Raw genomic sequence first — 24,896 nt, forward strand, 5'->3', positions numbered from 1 at the left:
AGTGATCTATAGAACTGTATTGCCTGCTTCCATATAGAAATTGTCATATTCCTAGCCGGGTGCCGGTGGCTCACGCCTGTAATCCTAGCTATTCAGGAGGCTGAGATCTGAGGATTGTGGTTCAAAGCCAGCCTGGGTAGGAAAGTCCGTCAGACTCTTTATCTCCAATAAAAACCACTAGAAAACCAGAAGTGGCGCTGTGGCTCAAGCAGTAGAGTGCTCGCCTTGAGCTGAAGAGCGCAGGGACAGCGCCCAAGCCCAGAGTTCAAGCCCCACGACCATCAAAAAAAAAAAAAAGAAAGAAAGAAATTGTCATATTCCTGTTATATTATTGTTTGTGAAAATAATCTTAAGCTCTCATATTTCATCTCTGAGATTATTTTCCCCTCTAAGAGACTTTCTGTGTGTTTTATCTATGTAGAGATTTCTAAAGATTTCCTGATTTATAAGAATATAAACCAGGGCTGGGAAGGTGGCTCAGTGGTAGAGTGCTTACCTTGCATGCACGAGGACCTGGGTTCGATTCCTCAGCACCACATAAGCAAAAAGAAAAAAGCTGGAAGTGGCGCTGTGGCTCAAGTGGTAGAGCGCTAGCCTTGAGCTGAAGAGTTGAGGGACCAGCACCCAGGCTCAGAGTTCAGGCCCCACGACTGGACCCCCCCCCCCAAAAAAAGAATATAAACCTATTAGGCTTGGCCATATTAGAATTACTGGTAGTGGACAGTTAATTTTATTAGCATCAATTAATTGTTTTCAATTAATTGTTTTTGAAAGGATTTTCATTGTGCTATTTTCATACATGCATATAATGTAATGTACTTTGATAATTCACCCTGACTATATTGTCTTTAGTTCTCCATTTCCTCAACCCTTTATCTAACCCCAGCCCACCCCACCCTCCTGCCTTTTGACAGACTTTATTAGGTTTCTTTTCTTTTTGGGGGGTTTGAACTCAGAGCCTTGCACTTGCCTAAGTCAGGCACTCTACCACTTGACCTGTACCCCAGCTCCCGTCAGAGGTTTCAGTATGCTGTGTTCAGACACTATTTGACAATTTTTAACCAACAGAAATTTAATTTGCTTCAGTGTAATACAGATTTAGCATTGCTTATCCAAAATACTTGAAAAGAGGAACATTAGATTTTAGAGGTTTTCAGATTTTGTGATATTTTACATAGACTTCACTGATTGATCATCCCTAATGTGATGAAAATAAAATGTGAATGCTCTCAAATCTCACACATTTTTAATTAAAATTAGGATTCAAAAAATTGAAATTTTGAGACATTTTAGGATTAGGGATGCCTAACCTGTAATTATAGGTATATAAGCAATCTTAATGAAAATTATAGGTATATAAGCAATCTTAATGAAACTTCTGTTGTATTAGGCCTTTGTTTATCAGTGCCAGTCCTGTGCCAGTCTTAAGGATATATCCATGAATAAGATAAATCTGTCCATTGATTTGCAGTTTTTCATCTAAGGGGATACAGGCAATTAACTATAAACAAATAGAATAGATTGCTTCAGATTGTTAGAAAAAAGAATATATAGTGCTCTAGTCCAGATAACATAAAGGATTTCTCATTTGTTTTCTAAAAGGTCTCTAATTCTGAAATCATCTAGGAAGTGAGTTGGAGTTAGAAAGGGAATAAATAGCATGTGTTCAAAGGTGAGAAAAAGCTTGTCAGTTTCAAAGTAGGAGTATAGATAAGGCTAGAGGTAGGTAAAATCTTTAAGGACATCCAAATGAGTCCAGTAGGCAAATTGTAAACAGAGGGAGTTCAGAACTAATGTCCAGTCTAGAAATCTAGGCAGAGCAACTATGTGTATAGAGGAAATAATTGATGTCCTGACATTCATCTTTTTTTTCTGGTACCTTAACTTCCTTGTATATGCATAGCCTTAACGTAGTTGAGCAATGTATGACGACATTGTATACAGAGAACTGTTATGTGCCTTAAAACTGTAGTGCTAGATACTAATAGCTTATGACTTTACTGCTAGCTACTCAGGGGACTGAGATCTGAGGACTGCCGTTTGAAGCCAGCCCAGGCCTAAGACTCATCTCCAGTTAACCACCAAAAACCCAGAAGTGGAGTTGCAGCTCAAATGGTAGAGCATTAACTTTGAACAACATCAAAAAGCTCAGGGACAGCACCCAGGTCCTGAGTTCAAACTCCAGGACCAGCAACAAACAAACAAACAAAGGCATATAAGCTAGGTACCAGTGGCTCACGCCTATAATCCTAGGAACTCAGGAGGCTGAGATCTGAGGATCTAGGTTCCAAGCCGACTGAGAGAGGAAAGTCTGTGAGCCTCTTATCTCCAATTAGCCACCAGAAAACCAGAAGTGGCACTGTGACTCAAAGTGTTTAGAGTACAAGCCTTGAGTGCAAAAGCTTAGGGACAGCAACCAGGACCTGAGTTCAAGCCCCAAAACCAACAAAACAAACCAAAAAAGTATATGATTTAAAAAAAGAATAAAAGTGGAAGTCCAGGGCTGGGAATGTGGCTTAGTAGTAGAGTGCTTGCCTCGCATGCATGAAGCCATGGATTCAATTCCTTAGTACCCCATAAACAGAAAAGGCCAGGAGTGCCACTGTGGCTCAAATGGTAGAGTGCTATCCTTGAGCAAAAGCTCAGAGACAGTGCTTAGGCCCTGAGTTCAAGCCCCAGGACTGATCAAAAAAAAAGAAAAGAAAGAAAGCCCAATCACAATATATTTCTACTTAAATATACAAACCTCAAATGTGTTAAAATACCAATGTTTATTTTCTTTTGCTCTATGGAGAACTGATCATTTTGTCTAGAAAAAAAATGATAGTTCATATACACCCAAAGGAAAAAATAACTAAAACTACCCTGTTCCCATAACATCCTACTTCCAATTACCTGAAAATTAATCATTTATGATGTTACCAGGGGAAAAAACACAAGAAATCCCAATTTGCATTTTTTAAAGTAATTAGAAACCAGGTTGTCTGTTTTGATATTCAAAGACTTATTTATACAATGAAACTTCCTGGAACTTTCAAGTCTGTTTGGGAATGGGTAATTTACCTTTGTATTTTTTGTTTTTATATTTGTACACTGACTTCTAGTGGTCTAGAAGCAAGAAATGGTATCTCAAAACTACAGGACAAAACTAGGGGATGTAGCTCTGTGGTAGACTGTTTGCCTGGATTATACAAGGCACTGGCTTCAAAAAAGTATCTTGAAAAAGAAAATAACTACAGGATAATGTTAAATTCAGAAACGATTTCTCCTCTACGTATGTGCTCCTTTTTTTTTTACTATCAGATTAGACAATATTAATTTTTCTCTTGAAAAACTGGTTTTAAAGTTTCTTCATTTAAATTAGTCAATATTCAGTGAGTCATGAGAAAGAAAATCATGCTAAATATTTAGCCTTCCAACTAGAAGTGTGTGTGTGTGTGTGTGTGTGTGTGTGTGTGTGTGTGTCTGTGTGTGTGTGTGTGTGTCTGTGTGTGTGTGTGTGTGTGTGGTGGGCCTTGTGCTCAGGGCCTGGGAACTGCCAACTAGAACTACTTGTACAGTGAAACTATGACAACTTCTCAGTTGCCATGCACTGTTAACATACTTCCTTTCTTTAACATTGTTCTTTGTTCTTGGGGAAACGCTATAAGAAAATAGGAATTTCCCCTCTCGATTGTCCCTCTGCAAATGTGTGTCAGTCTAACTCCCAACTCTGCTCTGGTTACTACCCGTTTTCCTTGCTTGCCAACTGCCTGGATTATGCTTATCTGCTAATGGGGGATTCCAGACAGACGAGGAAACAGCCTTCAAGTGCTGCACTACAGCATACTAAGTCATTCCCCGTTGTGCAGTCTGGAAATCAGGGAGCACTTCTGGCAATGAATGCTAATGAGCTGCTAAAGATGCTCAAGTGTGCGCGCACACATGCGTTTTCTTTCCCCTCCCCCTTTCTTCCTTTTCCCAAGCCCCCTCTTCTCCCTGTTTCCCCTCCTACTTTTTTTATCCCCTCCCTCTGTGTCTCAGTTCTGCAGTACACAGGCTGAAGCACATTCCTGCGTTGCAAGGCTTTCTGTTAAGGATTTATGTGGTCTTTGTTTGGATTTCAGCATGCAGAATTACAGGTAACACTGAAATTGAGCTAAAAAGATACATTCTGCTAAAAGTATTTTCAAAGGTAAATACTACGTTGGCTTTAATAGAGAGAGAGCAAGATATCTTGGCTTAATTTTGTTAATGGCAATTATAATGAAATGTTTTCAGAATTGCTAGAAGCAGATTTCTTTTCTCCCCTCAAAAGGGTCAAATAAAAGGAAATAAGAATAGATTGATCTGTGATTGCTTTTCTTTCATGCTGATCCTGAAAGGTTAGTGTTGCCGATCCTCCTCTGTTGGAGACTAGTTATGTGGGTGCTAGCAAGAATAGCCATAAATTGTGGTGTCCGGAGGGGTAGAGTGGGAAGGGTAAGGCTGCCCTGAGCTAGCTAGGTTCTTTGATTAGGGCATTGGATTCAAAATGTAAAATGCTCTCTCCTTTTCTTCTATCAGCTGTTCAGAGGAGACTCATTGCAACTCCTGCTGAAGCTCCTAATCTCCCTTCTTCTGCCCCTTACCCCTAACCTCACTTGGCTTGAAGACATTGTCCCCCAAGGTTGTCTTACTCCCCTGGTGCTATGTGTATGGTGAATCTGGCACTATGGCCACATCTGGGACTGGCCAGACAACTACTGTTGGCTCTCCTTATTCCAAGAAAGATATAAAGGGGAATTGCACTGCAGGCAATGCACCAAAGCAGCAGCATCAGGAGCCTGGGGACTGAGGCTCCTCTGCATTATCACACACACACACAGCTGACCGCGATGACAGCAGCTGCTCCTTTGAACTGTTGGCAGCAGCCAAGCGGCAGCATGAAGTGAGAGATCGCTCCTGAGCTCAAGATGAACTCCAGCTTGGATGGTAATCAGAGCAGCCACCCTTTTTGTCTCTTGGCATTTGGCTACTTGGAATCTGTCAGTTTTTGCCTTTTGGAAGTGATTATTATTGTCTTTCTAACTGTACTGATTATTTCTGGGAACATCATTGTGATTTTTGTATTTCACTGTGCACCTTTGTTGAACCATCACACCACCAGTTATTTTATCCAGACAATGGCATATGCTGACCTCTTGGTTGGAGTGAGCTGCCTAGTACCCTCTTTATCACTCCTTCACTACCCACTTCCAATTCAGGAGTCCTTGACTTGCCAGATATTTGGTTTTATGGTGTCAGTTCTAAAGAGTGTCTCCATGGCCTCTCTGGCCTGCATTAGTATTGACAGATACATTGCGATCACTAAGCCTTTAACTTATAATACCCTGGTTACACCCTGTAGATTACGCCTCTGTATCTTCCTGATTTGGCTGTACTCCACGCTGGTCTTCCTGCCCTCTTTTTTCCACTGGGGCAAACCTGGCTATCATGGAGATGTGTACCAGTGGTGCGCAGAGTCCTGGCACACTGACCCCTACTTCACCTTGTTCATCGTGATGACGTTATATGCCCCTGCAGCCCTCATTGTCTGCTTCACGTATTTCAACATCTTCCGAATCTGTCAACAGCACACAAAGGAAATCAGCGAAAGGCAAGCCCGCTTCAGCAACCAGAATGGGGAGACTGGGGAAGTACAGGCCTGCCCTGATAAACGTTATGCTATGGTCCTGTTCCGAATCACTAGTGTGTTTTATATCCTCTGGTTGCCGTACATCATCTACTTCTTGTTGGAGAGTTCCACTGGCCACAGCAACCGCTTTGCATCCTTCTTGACAACCTGGCTTGCTATTAGTAATAGTTTCTGCAACTGTATCATTTACAGTCTGTCCAACAGTGTTTTCCAAAGGGGACTAAAGCGCCTCTCAGGGGCTGTCTGTACTTCTTGTGCAAGTCAGACCACAGCCGGAGACCCTTACACAGTTAGAAGCAAAGGCCCCCTTAGTGGGTGTCATGTCTGAAGGGGCTCCGAAGCTCAGAGAGAAAAAGAGAGAGAGAGAAAGACAGAGAGAGAGAGAGAGTGTGTGTGTGTGTGTAGAGAGAGAGTGTATTATGGTTTTAGCTATCTTTTTTTAGTATCTGTATTCCTATTTCTCTAGGAGGTCTAGGGCAGAATACTTGGACTCTAAGCAGTAGCGAGCAAATGTTCTATACAAGTATGAACTAAGTTTATAGAAATGGTTTTCTAAACATGATTATGAACCAAGAAGGCTCAGAATCATGAAGAAAAAATGCTTTTGGTTCCAGTATTTGAAATGTCATGGAAGTGACTACAGTTCTCAGATTTAAAAGGAATAAAGCCATACCTAACACTTCAGCTGCCATGACTGAACCTGGGTGTGAAAAGCGTCAGCATTCTAAAAAGTCATCCTTTTCTTGTCAATTTTCCGGATTCTCCCCAGCTATTTGGACTTCACATGCAATTGGAAACTTTCAACAGGAAATACTAAAACATATCAATGTACTAACAGCATTTTTATTTTTGTTTTATATCTATGCCAAAATATAAGTATACTATGAATATCAACACTTTGTCACATGTCCAAATGCTTTGTGTTGTGTTCTCTTAAGAGACTTTTCAATAGGCTAAGAATGTGAACACTTAAACATTACTTTTAGAATTTTGCAACGAGCCCTAAAGCCTCAGTTTATGCAAACTGAGCTATGTTTTGTGCTGTGCTTCACAGAGCTCTAAGACACATGTACATAGAATTGATTGTGGTGCAGTGCTTTTGCCTTTTGTTTCTATACTGAGAATATTTGAATTGTGAATTAGGTTTCTCCTTTAAGCAAAATGTATTTAAATAAGCTAAAAGTAAATTATAGACTGGTAGCTGTGCAATTATAATGGTGAAAAATATATAACAATGTGATTTTAGTGTTACCTATTGTTTTTATGTAAAGACTTTTGAAATATTAGATCATTAAGGTTTTGGTGTCATAAGCAGTGGAGTGAGGAAACAATACACCATTGACTATAGAAATAGAGTCCAGTGATAAGTAAGTGTTCATACGTGCAAAGCCTTGGATCCAGTTCCTAGCACCACAAAAAATGTACATATATATGTATGTGTGTGTATATGTGGTAGAGAGTGATACACACTGTAATATATTGATTTTTAACGTAGGGAATTGAGATTTGTGGCTAAACAGAATCAACTGATGTAGTAGTAACTAATTTAGAAAAGCATTTTTTCACTTAGTGTTAAGGAATCTGCCTTGAAAGGTGGGGGAATTCTAATTAATCTAGTGAGTTTTTTTTATTGCTATTCTCTTTCTGAAAAAAAAATGTTTTGAGATACTTTTCCTAGTAGCTTTTTTTTTTGCTTCCAAAGAACTAGCAAAATCTATAGGATTTTATGATTATATTGAATTATTAGAAATAGTACGTGTGTTTATATGTAGAACTTTGTTTAAAAGTGATTATCTTTCAGCAGGAGGTTTGTTCTTCACAGGAGGGAAAGATGTATGGCAGCTTTAGGCATTAAGAGTATTCTCTATTTTTCTTCTGGTTTTAATTTTTAGAAATCTTCAAGAGAAATCTCTGCCTTTGGCTAGATGTTGTACATGTGATATTCAGTGAGGTGGAAATGGAAGAGACCCAAGGGACATGGGTTCGTGGATTTCTGAGTCCAAGAAAGGACATGGATATTTATAAAGCGGACTAATATGCTTTGACTTTCCATCCTGATGTTAGAATTCCCGTCCTTTTGTAAATAAGAGCAGTGCCCCTTTTGGGCGTTTTGTGAGTTTTTTTTTTTTTTAAACCCCTGCTATGGAGCCCAGGACCTTGCACATCCTAGGCAGGTACTCTACCAACTGAGCTATATCCCCAGTTGATTTTGTTTTATGTTTTAGACATTAGTATGATTTTTAACTGTCAGTATCTTGTATTTTAAATTTCATATTCCCCAAGGCTTGCCTGTGCTTTATGTTTAGTCTTAGCATATTTGATTTTAAGCTATTCCAGAATCTAGAATTCATACTGAAGTTGTAAAGTTAAGAATGGTTTTGTTGTTTGGTGCCCGTAGCTCATGTATAATCCTAGCTTCTTAGGAGGCTGAGATCTGAGGATCTTGGGACTGGCACTGAAAAATAAAAAGTTGTTTTGGTAAATTTCCATTTCAAATGGAGAACTTTCTGGTGGGTTCTGGAAGAAGACATGGGTTATATTGATTGCATATTTGCTATTAACAGATTAAAAATACTTCTTTTCATGTATACTATAAAGTGTAAACTTCAGAATTTTAGATTGCTAATGAATTTTTAGTGACAGCAAATAGGGGAATCTTTTTTTTTTAAGTCGGTCGTGGGGCTTGAACTCGGGGTGTGGGTGCTGTCTCTCAGCTCAAGGCTAGCCCTCTACCATTTGAGGCACAGAGCCACTTCTGGCTTTTTCTGCTTATGTGGTGCTGAGGAATCAAACCCAGGGCCTCATGCATGCAAGGCAAGCACTCTACCACTGAGCCACCTTCCCACCCAAATAAGGGAATCTTATAGGTCTTAATATTTATAAGAAACTTGATTTTAAGTCAGTAGTTTTACTTTCTTAAGACCAACAGACTTTTGTCTGGATGCCAGTAGCTTACATTGATAATCCTAGCTACCAAGAGGCTGAGATCTCAGAATCATGGTTCGAAGCCAACCCAGGCAAGAAAGTCCCTAAGACTTTTATCTCTAATTAACCAGCAAATTTGGAAGTGGAGCTGTATCTCAAATGGTAGAACACAAACCTTGAGTGTAAAAGTTCAGGGACAGCACCTAATGCCTAAATTAAGCTTTTTGTTTGTCAAGTGACTTTTGAAGGCAGTTCTTTCAATAACATCTTTTGTAAGTAAATGTTTTCGTTCTTCTCCTAGTACCAGATTCTATTTTTATTAGAAACATTTTTTTTCACGTTAGAATCTCTTGGTGTCTGAGCCCCAAACTAAAGAAACTAAATAAGTAGATAAAGTGATTTTGTGCTGATGCTGGGGCTTGAAATCAGGGACAGGGCTTGTTTGCTCAATTTATCAACTCTACCACTTGAGCCACAGGTACACTTCTGGCCTTTTGGGTGGTTAAGTGAAGCTAAGAGTCTCATGGATTTTCCTGCCAAGGCTGGGTTCTGACCACTGTCCTCAGTAGCTTGAGCCACAGCACCTGGCTTGAACTCCTCTCTTGTTACATTGGTTGTGTGTACATGTGTTGAGTGAGGGGATGATGAGGACACGGCCATATAATCTTCAGTGGGTAGGTCATTCTCTTCATGATATGCTTGGAGAGTTTTCTTTTTAACCTGGCATAGTTAATGCAACATTTGATGACATTTGTTGAAATGCCTATCTGACTAATTCAGAATAACTTTTTTTAAGTGTATTTTTAGACTCAGATATCTTGGATAGCTCATTTAACTTTATATGGTGTATGACTGGCATCCAAAGATGTATAGGCTTTTAGAGATAGTATAGAAATTCTTTCACAGTCCATTTAAAAATAAGATTACACTAATTAGTGAAATGCTAGTGGCTCACATCTGTAATATTAGCTACTTAGGAGGACAAAACCTGAAGAATTGAGGTTCAAAGGAATCAAGGACAAAAAAAAAATCCATGAGACTCCAACTCCAATTAAATCAGCAAAACACTGAGCGAGAGGCATAGCTCAATGGTAGAGAACCAGCTGTGAGCAATAAGGCCAGAAAGAGATTAAGATACAAGTTTAAGCCTTGGACAAGGGGGGAGGAGGTTATATACTAATTGTTTTACTTATAAAATAGTTCTGTTTTTTAATGCAGTGATTAAGGAGAGGTGTGCATTTTGCCTTTTAGAAATGGAAAAGTAATTACAAGTGGACAGGAGAGAACATAATCTTATACCAGAATGGGTGTTTGAGTTTTTCACGGACTGGCTGACACTCACTCAAAACCCTATTTTGGGAAAGGTTTTCTTTAAGCTTTATTGCTGGATAAATTCTTTTTGGACCTTTTATAAGGGCTTTCCCTTTGTACTTGAATAATTGTCTCAATGTGTTAAGGATTAGGAGAACTTGAATTTTCATACTATGAATGAATTGTCTATCTCTTTGAACTTGAAAATGAGGCAACAGGGTTATAGACTCACAGATAGTAGAATGGTTTGGGGAAGTTTTCCTCAGCTTTTCAAAGACTTTTGTGAAAATTTTGCACAGTAACTTTGTGGTAAATGTCATGACTTTTCTGATTATGTGTTTCTATATCATAACAGATTTGTGAAATAAATTATTAAATACCCAAATATGTTATATGAACAGATTTGGGGGAACTTTAGACTGTTGTGGCTTTTTTAAGTCTTCACAAGTCATGTTACATATTTATTTTTTACATAAGTTTTTAATTTCTGGTTGAAGAAAAGCTAAATGTGTCCTTTTATTAAGTGTTCATAATTAGGTTCCATCTCCCACCATTGCAAAGATACATAAAAATAAACATGCATATTGTTAATACTGTTTTACAGGCCCCAGAAATACTGCAGATATTTCTTATGGCTACAAAATAGTCATTTGGCTTTCCATGGAAAGTTAGGTGACAAAAGGTTATATGCTAAAAAGATGAACTTTAAGGGTTTAAAAATTGAGGTTTCTGTTAACTGATTAATTAGGCTCAAATGAGTCACTTCCCCACACCTTTAACTTATTCTCATAGAGTTACTTTGAGGATTGAATTAAATAATGAATGTGAAAGTATTTTGAAAATCATAAAGTTCTTTGCAAATAAAAATGATTATTTCTTATATCTGCCATGCTTTTGGGTATAAGGAAGCTGTATGTCATGATGTTACCTCATGTTAAGATTTTTTAGCTCAGTGGTAGAGCAATAGCCTTGAGCACAAAAGCTTAGGGACTCCACCCAGGCCCTGAGTTCAAGCTTCAAGAGCAGTGTATGCGCACATGTGTGCACACCCACCCACCAAGTTTAGTACTGTACTACAGATACTTGATTCATTTTTTCCAACTTCTACACACATGATACCTTTCAACAAATCTAAAACATTGGATTTTTTTCTTGCTTTTTGAGGACCATTTGCTTTTCTATAAGCAGATTTTTACAAAGTTAAGGACAGGGAAACAGCAGATCATGGTACAATTAAACACAGCTGACAGTAAGGTGGGACTGAGTGAGAGCTGTGTAATGAGCAAATGCTAATTTTAAAAAGAATGTTTTTTTCTTTTTGTCGGTAATGGGGCTTGAACTCTGAGTCTGGATGCTGTCCCTTAGCTCTTCAGCTCAAGGTGAGCACTCTACCACTTGAGCCACAGTGCCACTTCCAGTTTTCTGGTCGTTAATCGAAGAGTCTCATGGATGTTCCTGCCTGGGCTGGCTTTGAACTGCAATCCTCAGATCTCGGCTTCTTGAGTAGCTAGGATTACGGACGTGAGCCCTCTGGGCCCAGCTTAAATTTTTTTTTTTTTAGATTTCTTATTTCTTTCTCTTGACAGTACTGGGATTAGAACTCGGCCTCATGCTTGCTAGACTAGTACTTTATCACTTGAGCCCTTGTTTTTGAGATTTCTTTTGATTTTCTTTCTCACAATCGATGTTAACCTACAAATAAGGCAGACTTAGATTATAAAAATCATATCACATTATTACTTATTATTATTTTGTGCTCTACAAGAGAATACTAATTTAAAGATTTTATTCATAAATAGGATTGAGGGGCTGGGAAGGTGGCTCTGTGGTAGAGCGCTTGCCTTGCATGCCTGAGGCCCTGGGTTCGATTCCTCAGCACCACATAAGCAAAAAGAAAAGTGGAAGTGGCGTTGTGGCTCAAGTGGTAGAGTGCTGGCCTTGAGCTGAAGAGCTGAGGTACAGCACCCAGGCCCAGAGTTCAGGCCCCATGACCGGACCCAAAAAAAAAAAAAATCCCTATAAATAGGAATGAAAAACAGCTTAAAAATGAGAGCTAGAAATGGTTACTTCTTTGCAAAGAATGAGAATAATTTTTGCAAAGAATGAGAATAATTCATTATAAGCTCTTACTGTTTGGCCTTTATATCATATTATTTTTATGAGGCATACAAAACACACTTAGGAAGAAGGGACACGAGTTTTAGCAGAAGTAAAGGAAGGTAGGATAAGCTCACAGCGCTCTGAGCATCTGGATAGAATAGGAAATGAGGACATAGGAGCACTGTGAATTGTGGCTTTCATAGAACATTCCCATTCCCCATCTCATTTCACCTTCCCCAGAAGGTGGAATAAAACAGTGTTTTCCCTACTTCACAATGTGGGAACACCGTTGTGGCTGTAAGACCTTTGTAGTTCCTATTCCCCTATACCACCATTTTCGTAATTATCTATATGGGTCTGGAGATTTTTAAATTTTGAATTTAATTTTGTCATGATTCTGGGATTTGAACTCAGGGCTTCACTCATGCTCGGCTTGTTTGCTTGGCTTCCTTGCTTGGCTGGCACCATACCACTTGAGGCATGTCTCTAGATTGACTCTTTGCTGGTTAATTGGAGATAGTCTCACAGTCCCTTCTGCCTAAGCTGGCCACAAAATGCAGTTCTCCAGGTCTTATCTTCCTGAGTAGCTAAGATTATAGTCTTGAGCCGCTAGTACCCACTGAATTATTTTTAGCAAAAAAAAAAAAAATTGTAAATACTAGAAAACATGCTTCTTTTACTTTATATATGTTATGGGAAGAAATATTTGAAAACAGGCACACAGTGCAATACATATATATGAACACACATATAGCATGTGTGTTTTCTTTGCTGGCATTACAGTATCTGTAATACAAGACCCGGCATTAGTGTTTTGTTTGTATGTATGTTTGCTAGTACCAGAGTTTGAACTCAGGACCTGGTGCTGTCCCTTAATGTTTCTACTCAAGGCTGGCAAAAGTGGAGCTGCAGCTCCACTTTCGCTTTTAACTGGAGATAAGAATCTCACAGACTTTCCTGCCTGGGCTGACTAAAAATCTCAATACTCAGATCTCAGCCTCCTGAATAACTAGGATTGCAATCATGAGCCACTATCACCAGGCTAAGACCTGGCATTCTGAGATCATGAGAGGAATTCAGGGTGCTGTCTGGTGTCCATAGATAAGATACATTTTCTTAGAAAACAGTGTATGAGCTGGGCTAGGCCCTTTATAGAGCAGCTGTCTATAATTTGATTCCCCTCCTTACTCATCCTCCTTCTTGAGTGATACTGACATAAAGTATCCCAGTAGACAAGATTTAAAGAACCCAAAGGATCAATAGACAAAGGCTCTAGAGAATAAAGTTATCTACATTCTGCCAAACAATACATAAACAAACCCTTTGCAAAGCAAAAGGCATGCCTTTTTAAATTATCATGATTGTAGTAATTCAATGACAGATTTATTGGCTTGTTATAAAAGATTGTATTGGCTTTGAACAAAATAGAGTTAATAGTCTTGCCAAAATACAACTTAAATTTCTATCAGCTTTCAACAGTGATTGAATAAAGTCGGTATCAAGGGGAGAACACACGGGTTACAGCTTTTAGCCATGATTTATTTCTGAAATTTCTTTCAGCAAAACAGAGGAAACACCCACTGTCAAGACATTTATTTATAGCTAGACACCCACCCCCTAAAAAAAGAAAGAAGTCCATATGTGGGTGATGACTTTGTTGGATGCTTGGAAGCACAATGTGACTCAAGCCTTTTTCATTTTTAATAGTGTCTCTTTTTTCATGTTATGATATTTGTAGGAATCAAAACCATTCCTCCTTAAGCTCTATTAAAATTATGGATGAACATAATTTTATGGAGGAAGTATACTGTTGCTCATAGAGAACTGGAAATAAAATTTAGGGTCTGCTTACAGCAATTAATATGGTAGTTACCTGTCTGAACTTCAGAAGAACCCTTACCTTTGAATGGTGAGATGCATGTCGCCTCAGCAGTAAGATTTTTGAAGTGTTTATATTACTGTGGCTACTTTACATTGTTTATACTATTAGATTTTCTTTGCCAGAGATAAAGAGGAAGCTAGTGAAGAGACTGTGGATGTTGAAGTCTCTGGCCCTTGGTTTTTTATTTCATAAAATGAGATAACCTTTCATGTAGAATTATTTGTGAACATTGGATACTATCACACTTTAAGGTTATAGATATATGCTTGTCGTGGCATCAAAAAACTCCCAGCCGTGCAGGAAAGGTGGCTCAGTGGTAGAGTGCTTAGCTCACATGCTTGAGGCCCTGGGTTCAATTCCTCAGCACAACGTAAGCAGAAGAAAGCCAGAAGTGGCACTGTGGCTGAAGTGGTAGGGCACTTACCTGGAGCTGAAGAGCTGAGGGACAGCACCCAGGCCCAGAGTTCAGCCTCTGCCACCAACAGAAAACAAACAAACAAAAAAACAACTCAGCTGGGCACCAGTGTCTCATGCCTGTATCGTAGCTATTCCAGAGGCTGGGATCTGAGGATCATGGTTCAAAGCCAGCCCAGGCAGAAAAGTCCCCATGAGACTCTTATCTCCAATTAACTGCTCAAAAACTGGAAATGACGCTGTAGCTAAATTGGTAGAGTTCTAGCTTTAACCACAGTGAGGCTCAGGGACAGCAGCCAGGTCCTGAGTTCAGGCCCCACAACTGACCAAAAAATCCTCATCTGGATGCTAGTGGCTCATGCCTGTAATCCTATTTACTCAGGAGGGAGGATCACAGTTCAAAGCCAGCCAGGGACAGAAAAGTCCATGAGACTCTTATCTATAGTAAACTACTCAGAAAAAGCTGGAAGTGGCTCTATAGCTTACATGGTAGAGTACTAACCTTGACTACAAAGAGGCTCAGGGACAGTGCCTAGGCCCTGAGTTCAAGACTAGCAAAAAAAAAAAAGGTAAAAAATTGCTGCTATTACTTCTTGGTCATGCAGTGACTTTAGGACCTAAAAATTGACACATGCCCTGAGTGAAAGTAGAATGGCGTGATATGCTGCTTTCACTCAGGGATTGTAAACCTCTCAAGTCTTGCCCTGATCATTTGTTCCTGTTCCTTCTAACTGGTGCTATATGTGTTTTGTCCCGCCTTTAAAGAATATTTTGCAGAAGATTCAGTGCTATACAATTCTTGGACATTAAATACAGATAAATTATTTAGAGTATTTAATTAAGAAACTTTTGGGGCTTGCAATAAGAACTTTAATAGTGAAGTTGTAGAGAGGAAATTTGGTATGGTAAAGAGGTACCACTGTCGGGGCACTTCAAAAAATGACTTGGGGGGTGGGGCTGGGAAGTTGGCTCAGCAGTAGAATGCTTGCCTTGCATGCGTGAAGCCCTGGGTTCAATTCCTCAGCACCACATAAACAAAAAGAAAAAAGCTGGAAGTGGCACTGTGGCTCAAGTGGTAGAGCGCTAGCCTTGAGCTGAAGAGCTGAGGGACAGCGCCCAGGCCCAGAGTTCAGGCCCCACAACCGGACCCCTCCCCACCCCCCCAAAAAATGAGTTGGGTCTGGGCACCAGTATACTCAGACCTATAATCTACTCAGTATCTTCTAGATCTCAGGAGGTCTGAGGATTGCAGTTTGAAGCCAGCTCAGTTTGTGAGACTCTTTTATCTCCCGTTAATCACCAGAAAACCAGAAGTGGAGCTGTGGCTCAAAGTGGTAGACTGCTAGCCTTGAGTGAAAAAGCTTGTGGACAGCACCTGGGCCCTGAGTTCAAGCCCCACTACCAACCCCCTCATCCCACCCCCCCGCAAAAAAAAGAGTTGTATTTATGAGAAAATTTTGACAAATGATATTTTAATATTCAAAGCCCTGATGAAGAGGGAAGCCATTTATTTACTTAAGGAATAAAGATACTGTAATGTATCAGGATTAAAAAGTATGTGCTTGAGTTGGAGACAGATTTCATCTTGTCACTTAATAGTTGTGAGAGCTGGGATGAAGTAGACAATCACTCTGTACCGAGTAAATGAGCTAATGTGTGCTGTGCTCTTATCACAGAATTTGGTATACAACAACCACATGGTGTCTGTTAGTTGAAGAGCAGTGTAGCATGCATGGAACAGTTTTCAAGTTGAGACTGTAATGAAGAATAAGGATAGGGAGATGAATTGGTAATACACAGCCTGGAATCAATGACTAACGGATTGATTCTAATTAGGAATTATAGGTAGACCCGAGATTTTCGCAAAAGGGAGTGACAAAAATAGGGAATTCTAAAAAGATGGAGCTAAAGGGGTAAAACTCTGGATTTGTCCTTTCACCAGTAGGGAAAGGGGAAACCCAGGGTAGTGACAAAGTTAATTAGTTGGAAAACAGACCAGAATCTAGGCTTTGACCTCCCTTTGACTCTGTCATGTCCCTGTCAGGAGCCTTCTTCAACCTTTGTCAAAGTGCTTAGAAAATAGGAATTTCTAGCTGTTTCTAGCAAGCCTGTGATAACTACTGAGGAAGCAGAGATCATGAGATTATAGGTCAAGACCACCCTGGACAAAAAGAAGTTTATGAGACTTCATCTTAGCCAGTGGCTAAGCACTGTGGCTCAGACCTATTACATACTCAGCTACCAGAGAAGCACAGTGGCTGAATGGCTGGGTGGGCTTGTGCACACCTGCCCCCTCAACTACATGAGAATGCACAAGTCAGAGTAAGGCCCTGCTTTGCCCAGGCATTATCTCGAAAATAACCATTGCAAAGAGTATGTTAAGTGATAGAGTACCTGCTTAGCAAGCACAGGGCCCCCAAGTTTAATTCCCTTACCATTAATTTATCTAATAGCTTAATGGTGAAATAAGATAGCTGTTAAATAGTTATGCTTTTTAAAAAATATTTGCACATGCCGGGTGCTGGTGGCTCACGCCTGTAATCCTAGCTACTCAGGAGGCTGAGATCTGAGGATCGCGGTTCAAAGCCAGCCCAGGCAGGAGAGACTGTGAGACTCCTATCTCCAATAAACCACCAGAAAACCGGAAGTAGCGCTGTAGCTGAAGTGGTAGAGCGCTCGCTTGGAGCTGAAGAGCTGAGGGACAGCACCCAGGCCCAGAGTTCAAGTCCCACGACCGACAAAAAAAAAAAAAAAAATTTGCACAAGTTCCCCCTGAAAGCTATGTTAAAAATATATAATTAGTCAAAATTCAAAATATATGGATATATTTCGTGAATGCCGACTTTGTATAGAATTCTGAATGCATTTCAACAATTTCTTGAGGTCTTTTGTGGATATTATTCATACAGATTCTTAGTGGGAACCAGTATGGGCAAGGAACTTTCTAGGATTTTGAGTTGACTAGTAATATAGTTAGCTACCTTTTAGTTGCTATATGTTTTTGCCGCTCAGTAAATCTCTGACTTAAATCTCTGACTTAAGGCTTATTATTTCCAGAAGACCCTAACTTTTTTAAATAAACCAGTATTTTGTAAGCATTATGAAACATTCCTAAACATGTTTCAGGAATCATTATGTATGGGTTGGCGGTGTGGCTCTGGTGGGAGAGTGCTAGCTGATGACCAAAAGCATCAGACACTGAGTTTGAGTCGCAGTTTAGGGCAAAGAAAAGCAAAAAGAAATAGTATAGTTTATCAAGTTACATTAAATACAACTTGAAGAATTTGGAACTTGGTCCCAGGTATGAGTATTATGTATGGCCTATTGTATATTATTTGTATATGATAATAAAATAGTACAGTTTTATTAAATTACATTAACCTTACTGAGTACATTGATAATGCAGTTTATACTCAGAAATATAAATAACAAAATTGAAATACGTGTTTGAAATTCATTACAGTTATCAGAAATACTTGTTAGTTGTATGTGATAATTTTGTACTATTTAATTTAGCTGATTCATTAATTACCTCTTTAGCCCTACTATTTCCCCATCCATCACTTCCAGTTTTTTACTCAGAATGATACATTGGTCGCTTTTATTAGGTAATAGTTGTTGAGTATTTCCAGCTTCTTGGGCTACATAATGAGCCTCAGTAAAGGAAAATCAACAATGTAAAGCAGGGATAGGTTGAGAGTACAGTTAGCATTTCTGCCTTATCTATACATGATTTGAGACAGCTTTGCCAAACATTGAATTTCTTCCTGTGGGAAACTTGAGCCCTAAAAGGAAATGAACATAGCTAAAGGGCTCTTGTCACAGGGGACTTAGATTTATTTTTAGAATGGCACCATAATGCCATATTTGGATTGAAACAATGTGATAGCAGTAAATTGTTATTAAATAGAGAGCTATCTTTTCTGGAAGAAGTCAGCAACTTTTCTATTCTCCTGTTTGCCATAAATTCAATATAATATATTCAGCCTATATAATTTTAAAGCGCATACTAAAGTTAGAGGTGCTTATTTAGCAATATTTCTAGATTGGGCTCATTGAGTCTGGTTTCTACAATTATGACCAAAATCAGAAACACCTTCAGTGAACTCCATATTCATAGGAATGCTTTGTATTTGATGTTATTGGAGCTTTGGAAGTGAAATTTTAAAACATTAATTCCTAAATATCTGAGCAGTACTTCATGTATTTAACTATGTAGACATCTCTGATTACACAGTATGGCTAACTTTTTGAGTTGCCTGTTTGGTGTAGGTTATCTTTATTGGAAGGTGGGAGGGGAGTAAAGAAGTAGAGGTATTTGGAGTCATTGTAGGTCTTTGGTTGGCTTGAAATGGAGGAACTCCTTACTAAATGACACAATGATAACAGAGAAACTCAAATGAATTTTTACCTCAGAGAAAGGACTTTAAAACAAAAAGTATACTACGTAGCATAGTTCTCTTTGAACTGAATAGTCTTCAGGTGAGTGTCATAAGTTAAAAAAAATCTTATTTTATTGTTTATATTTGTGTCAATATTTCTCCTACCTTATTTGTCTTCTTTATAATTTTATTTGCTTATAATAAAATATATTGATAATGCAGTAAATTTCTTCTCTTTTATTCTCTGCTCTCCTCTCCTTTGCATTACTGGAGATTGAACTCAGGACATCACACCACCCCTGCTAGACTGGTGCTCTACCTCTTGAGCATACCTCCACCCTCTGATTATACACCATTCATTTTTGAATTTCTAATATAGATCCCCCACAAGGGCATTAAGTTCCAAGTGGAAAAAACTGCCAAATACACTTTTTTTTTCTGTTTGCTTCTCTTCCAAGAATGGAAATAAGTCAACATCATAAATCTCAAATCTGGTGGGAAAGAATTGCCATTTCTATGCCACCCACTTTCCATATGGCATTTCTTTTACATCGCATAAACCTGGTGAGAAAGGGACCATTGTATAGCTTTCATAAATAAGGGTTCAAGGGTTAGCTTAAGTGACTTGCCCAAAATCATGCAAATTAGGAGGAGGAAGAGGCAGTGCAAGGAGACAAAACAGCCTGGCCTTACATTTTAGGTCCCGACCATAACTCTGTGATCTAAGTAGAGCACCAAAATTATGTCTTCTCTATTCTTTGTCAGAAGTTCAGCTCTAGTACCAGAATCTGAAATGCATTTAATTACCTCCACATTCAGGGAAGTATAATTCTAATTTACTTTATATTTGATGTGTTAGAGCTTTGGATATGAAATTTCAAAACATTAATTACTGAATAATCTATGCAATGCTTCACATATTTAAATCTGTAGAGACAATTTCCTTTATCTTTTTGGTGCCACTTTTGAGTTGTTTTTAGATTTTCATCATTATGTTGTATTACCATCATGATTTTTGCCTCCAAGAACAAATCACCAAGGTAAATAGACAAAGCAGTTAATCTACCAATAAATTGGGTTTCTAATAAAACCTCTGCTATTGCATTGGTGTGGAAGAACACTGCTGGACAAAAAGATTTCACAGCAGCTAGTTGAAAGGTAGAGATACGAACTGCAACGGAGCTAGTCATGGAAGGGCCAGGGAAATGTATTTGTATGAAGCCTATGTGTGTTCATTGCATTCCTGAAAGCTAAATTTAAAGTGAAGATGTTTTTCATTGTCATTGCTAATGATCCCACCAGTCGTGTTTATTTCTAGAATTTTTGTTGACTATGAAATTATATATGAGGTATTGTTTAAATTGTTTTAGACAAACACACTATACCTCACATTACATAAGTACTGTGCTTCTTTATTTACCAAATTAGAAAATTGCAAATTATTAGAAATAGATTTGAAAGATGGAAGTAAATAAGTACACCAGGCTATGAGATCCTGTTGTGTGAAATTATGCTGGAATTTGGGTTCAAGTTTCCTGGAGACCAAAGCAGTGAAGACTGGGTCATTTTCCGTGGTAGGAAAATACCTATAATTCTTTAGGATACCACTTTTGCTAGTAATACTCAACAATGTGGTAGGAAATATTCTCCCTACCACAAAATACAAGGTTTCTCTACCATATTTTTCCTTTTTTTTTTTTTTTACAGTTTCAAAGCATGCTAATACTATTATTTAGTGAAGGTGGTTATATGAAAGAGGCCAAGATAATTATGGTCTAAAAATATATCTAAGTAGCAATGAGCCCTAATCAAAGAATACATCTCAGAATGTTTAAAGCAATGCTGATTTTTTTGGGGGGGCAGGGGGAATAGGACAGGGCAGGAGGGAAGATATGGAGTCATGAGGCTTAACTCAGGGCCTGAGTCCTGCCCTGAGCTTTCTTACCCAAGGCTAGCACTGTACCACTTTGAGCCACAGCATCACTCCCAGTTTTCTGGTGGTTTATTGGAGATAAGAGTCTCATGGACTTTCCTTCCCAGGCTGGCTTCAATCCTCAGATCTCAGCTTCCTAAGTAGCTAGGATTATAAGTGTAAGCCACCAGCAACTGGCTAATGCTGATTGATTGATTGATTGATTGGATTGATTGATTGATTTTTGTGCTAGTGGTGGGGTCTGAACTCTGGGCCTGGGCACTGTCCCTCAGCTGGTCAGCTCAAAGCTAGCGCTCTACCACTTGAGCCACAGTGCCACTTCCGGCCTTTTCCGCTTATGTGGTGCTAAGGAATCGAGCCCAGGGCCTCATGCATGCAAGGCAAGCGCTCTACCACTGAGCCACCCTCCCAGCCTCTGATTTTTTTAATACTTTTTTTAAAACTGAAATTATTAAGATATGTGCTCTTGAAGGTCACCTAATGTCTTTTCTTTGAACATCTGCCCCTAATAATGTATAGAAGAGCCTCAGTTCAGACTATTTTAATCTTTTTTTGTATCAGTCCTGAGACTTGAACACAGATCCTGGCACTGCCCCTGAGCTTTTGTGCTCAAGGCTGACATTCTATCATTCTGCCACTTAACCACTTCCAGCTTTTTTGGTATTCAGTTGGAGATGAGAGTCTCACACTTTGCTGTCCAGGCTGGCTTTGAACTGAGATCCTTGGACCTCTGCCTTCTGAGTAGCTGCAATTAAAGGATGAAACCACCAGAGATAGACATTAACAATCTTCTTGAGAAAATACATACAAGCCTTTGCATAAAGTGTCAGAATATTTATGGTATCCTATAAATCAGCTCATTAAATCTCAATCTAAGGATACTATGCATAACTTCCTTTAATTTTATAAAAATTCCTTGCAGACATGAAAGGATATAGTATTTGATTTTATAAGATAAAGCTATTAAGAAACAAAGTGATTATTACTGCTTTTCCTTTATCACCATTTTAGCTACAAATGCTCTTCAATATATTACCAATTGAAATTAATTTCTAGATTTTGTAGATTTTTGTAGGCAAGATTTTGGTTTTACACAGCTATAAGAACAGCCAGATCTAGTGGCTCTGACCTATAATCCTAGCTACTCAGGAGGCTGAGATCTGAGGATTGTGGTTTAAAATCAACCCAGCTAGGGAAGTCTGTGAGACTCTTTATCTCCAGTTAACCACCTAAAAACTAGAAATGGAGCTGTGGCTCAAAGTGGTAGAATGTTAGCCTTGAGCAACAAAGCTCAAGGACAGAGCCGAGGCCCTGAGTTCAAACCCCATGACCAAATATATACATACATACATACATATATATATATATATATATATATATGCACATACATATATATAGAGAGAGAGCTTTTATCTATTTAATCTTAATCCTGTTTTGTTCTCTTAATCAGTTCTACTTAAACATTAAGTGATAATAAGAATAATAAGTCTGACAGTAATTAACAGATGATTTTAACTTAGGTTCTCAGTCTTCATTTACTTTTAGGTGTTGGACTGGATCCCTTCCATGTTTTTTTCTGCCCTTTAAAGACCAAGTCTTTAAATAACTTATGTAGCTAAATTTTTTTAAAGGAGATGAAACTAGAAAATAGTTATTTTATTCCTGAAAATGTATTATATAGATGAGGCATTGGCCAGATAGTGGTATATACCTGTAATCTTAGCCCTCGGGAGGATCTCAAGTTTAAGATCAGCCCAGGTACGTAGTGAGTTCCAGGCCAGCCTTAACTACACAAAAACTTTTCTTTAAAAAAAAAAAAAAAAAAAGCTCAGTTTTGTGAAACATATCTGTAATCCCAGCTAAAAAAATGAGAGTATCATAGTTCATTCATTGTTAGACTGGGCAAATAAAAGTACATGCTAGCCTCTCTCAAAAATACAAACGGCATCTTGTTTCATGCCTTCAATCCCAACTGTATAGAAGAAGGAGGTAGGAAGATCATGGTCTGAGGCTGGCCCTGAGCGAAAATACAAGGACCTAGCTAAAAATCAAAAAGATATGGAGCTATGTCCCCAGTGGTAATGCTCTTGCCCAGTAAGCATAAAGCCCTGAGCTCTAACTCCAGTACCACACACGAAAAAAGATAATATAATGTGTGTGGGGGAGGGGGGTTATTTTCTTTTTCTTAAGTATTGCATGATGGGTTTTATAATCTTCTAGATTAGGTTTAAGTACTATTTCTTTGGATCAACGTACTTAGGACATAATCAGCTCTATGCTGGTTATTTCCCATGGCAGCCTTCCACTGCCTTTTCTTTGTTTGGCTATTTTTTTTCTTCCTGTCATTCTTAGTTTTCTGTTTTTCAACTTGACTTTACAGTGAGTATGTATTCAAAAGGTTTCCAGTTCCCACTACCTTACTAATCCTGAGAAGTTACACAGTGGGCCAATTCTCACAGTAAGATGTAAAAATAGACATCCAAAAGGATTACAGAACGTGGTACTAATAGGCAACTTTTAGATGGAGAGAGGAAAGCAACACAATGTGTGAGAAGGAAAGCAACACAATGTTGCCATTTCCTTATATTTTATCTGTACAAACTATCTTAGAACCTTACAGTTGAAGGAAAAGCTTCATTTATTGCATACTCTAAAATACCATTGTAATTGGGGTCAAGAAAGGAGTATGAAATTTAGAGTAAGCACATTATTACTACTGAGCATATATATACAGCATTGATTGCATACAAGGTTTTTATTTGATGTTGTGTGTGTGGAGGGTAGGTTCTGGTACTGGGTCTTAGACCCAAGGCCTGTCTACTGTCCCTTAACTTTTTTGTTCAAGTCTGGTGGTGATCTATCACTGAACCACTTCTAGTTTTTAGCTGGTATATTGGAGATAAGTCTCATAGACTTTGCTACCTGGGCTTGCTTCAGTCCAAACTCCTCAGATCTCAGCCTTTTGTGTCTCGCAGTTTCACAAGTTTTATTCCACCAATTCATTCCATTTTATTGAATGCCTTCTAAGTGCAAATGTGTATACTTGGACAACATAGTCTGAATACTGTATGATAAGGAAGCAGTGCTTTTTTTTCTTTCAACAAACGATTTTAAAGAACATTGTTTAAGCCAGGCACTGGTGGCTCATTCCTGTAAACTTTGCTATCCGGGAAGCTTAAATCTGCAGATTTGGGCCTGAAGCAAGCCCAGGTGGAAAAGTCTGTGAGATTCTTATCTCCAGTTAACCAGCAAAAGCCAGACATGAACTGTGGCTCAAGTGGTACAGTGCCAGCCTTGAGCAAAAAAAAAAAAATCTAAGAGACTATGCCCAGACTTTGAGTTCAAGTCTCACTACCAGCACAAAAGAAGTTAAAAAAAAAACAACTTTTTAAATCTACAGAACTATTATAAAATAGTATAAGGGGTTCTCATCTTCTCTGTTATTACTCTACCGCTAACATTATAAATTGGTATTTTATGTTTGTTATAATTATTAGCTCAATTTTGATATGTTAATAGACAACATTCAGAACCTAATTTATATTGCTCTAGTGTTTTCATTTGTTTGTTTTGTGTTGTTTGCCAGTCCTGAGGCTTGCCCTCAGGGCCTGGGCACTGTCCCTATGCCTCTTAGTGCTCAAGGCTAGCATTTACCACTTGAGCCAGAGCACCACTTCCAGCTTTTCCTGAGTAGTTTATTGAAGATAAGAGTCTCATGGTCTTTCCTGCCCCAGCTGGCTTTGAATCATGATCCTCAGATCTCAGCCTCTTGAGTAGGTAGGATTACAGGTATGAGCCACTGGTGCCCAGCTATTGCCTTAGTATTTGTTGTTTTTGTTGTTGTTTTCTTTTGGTTGGTTGTGGAGCTTGAACTCTGGGCTTGGTGCTGTTCCTGAGCTCTTCAGCTCAAGGCTAGTGCTCTACCACTTGAGCCACAGGGCACTTTCAGCTTTTGTATTTATGTAGAATCGAACCCAGGGCCTCATGCATGCAAGGCAAGCACTCTACCACTGAGCCACTTTCTCAGCCCTTGCCCTAGGTTTTTTTGTTTTGTTTTACTCTTCATTGTTTCTCTTTTAATTGCAAGAGGAAGAGTGTGTGTTTTAGTCTCTCCATGAGATTATACACATTGTTTTTAAACAAAAAGCAGTATAATGAACCTAATGTGCTAAAGCACACATCAACTATCTTCAAAGGGGACAAATTTACAAATTGTGAATGTTGACTCTTATATGAAGAGGAAAAGGAAAAACATTTTGTTCTTCAAGATTTTCTTTGTTTTTTTTAATACCT

The 24,896-nt window shown here is 38.7% G+C and overlaps 2 protein-coding genes across 6 annotated transcripts in view; both read left to right on the forward strand.

The window, feature by feature from the left end:
• The window catches only part of Rabgap1 (RAB GTPase activating protein 1), a 159,740-nt gene that overhangs the window by 94,517 nt on the left and 40,327 nt on the right, over nucleotides 1–24,896 (forward strand). The gene's annotated exons all lie outside the window — the stretch shown is intronic.
• Gpr21 (G protein-coupled receptor 21) lies at nucleotides 4,049–5,989 on the forward strand. The gene is made up of 2 exons (XM_013021426.1): nucleotides 4,049–4,121; nucleotides 4,546–5,989. Exon 2 carries the CDS (start codon nucleotides 4,935–4,937, stop codon nucleotides 5,982–5,984), a length of 1,050 nt encoding a protein of 349 aa, XP_012876880.1. The 5' UTR covers nucleotides 4,049–4,121; nucleotides 4,546–4,934; the 3' UTR covers nucleotides 5,985–5,989.

The sequence above is a fragment of the Dipodomys ordii genome, unplaced genomic scaffold (genome assembly GCF_000151885.1).
Source record: "Dipodomys ordii isolate 6190 unplaced genomic scaffold, Dord_2.0 Scaffold55, whole genome shotgun sequence".
NCBI classification, from domain to species: Eukaryota; Metazoa; Chordata; class Mammalia; order Rodentia; family Heteromyidae; genus Dipodomys; species Dipodomys ordii.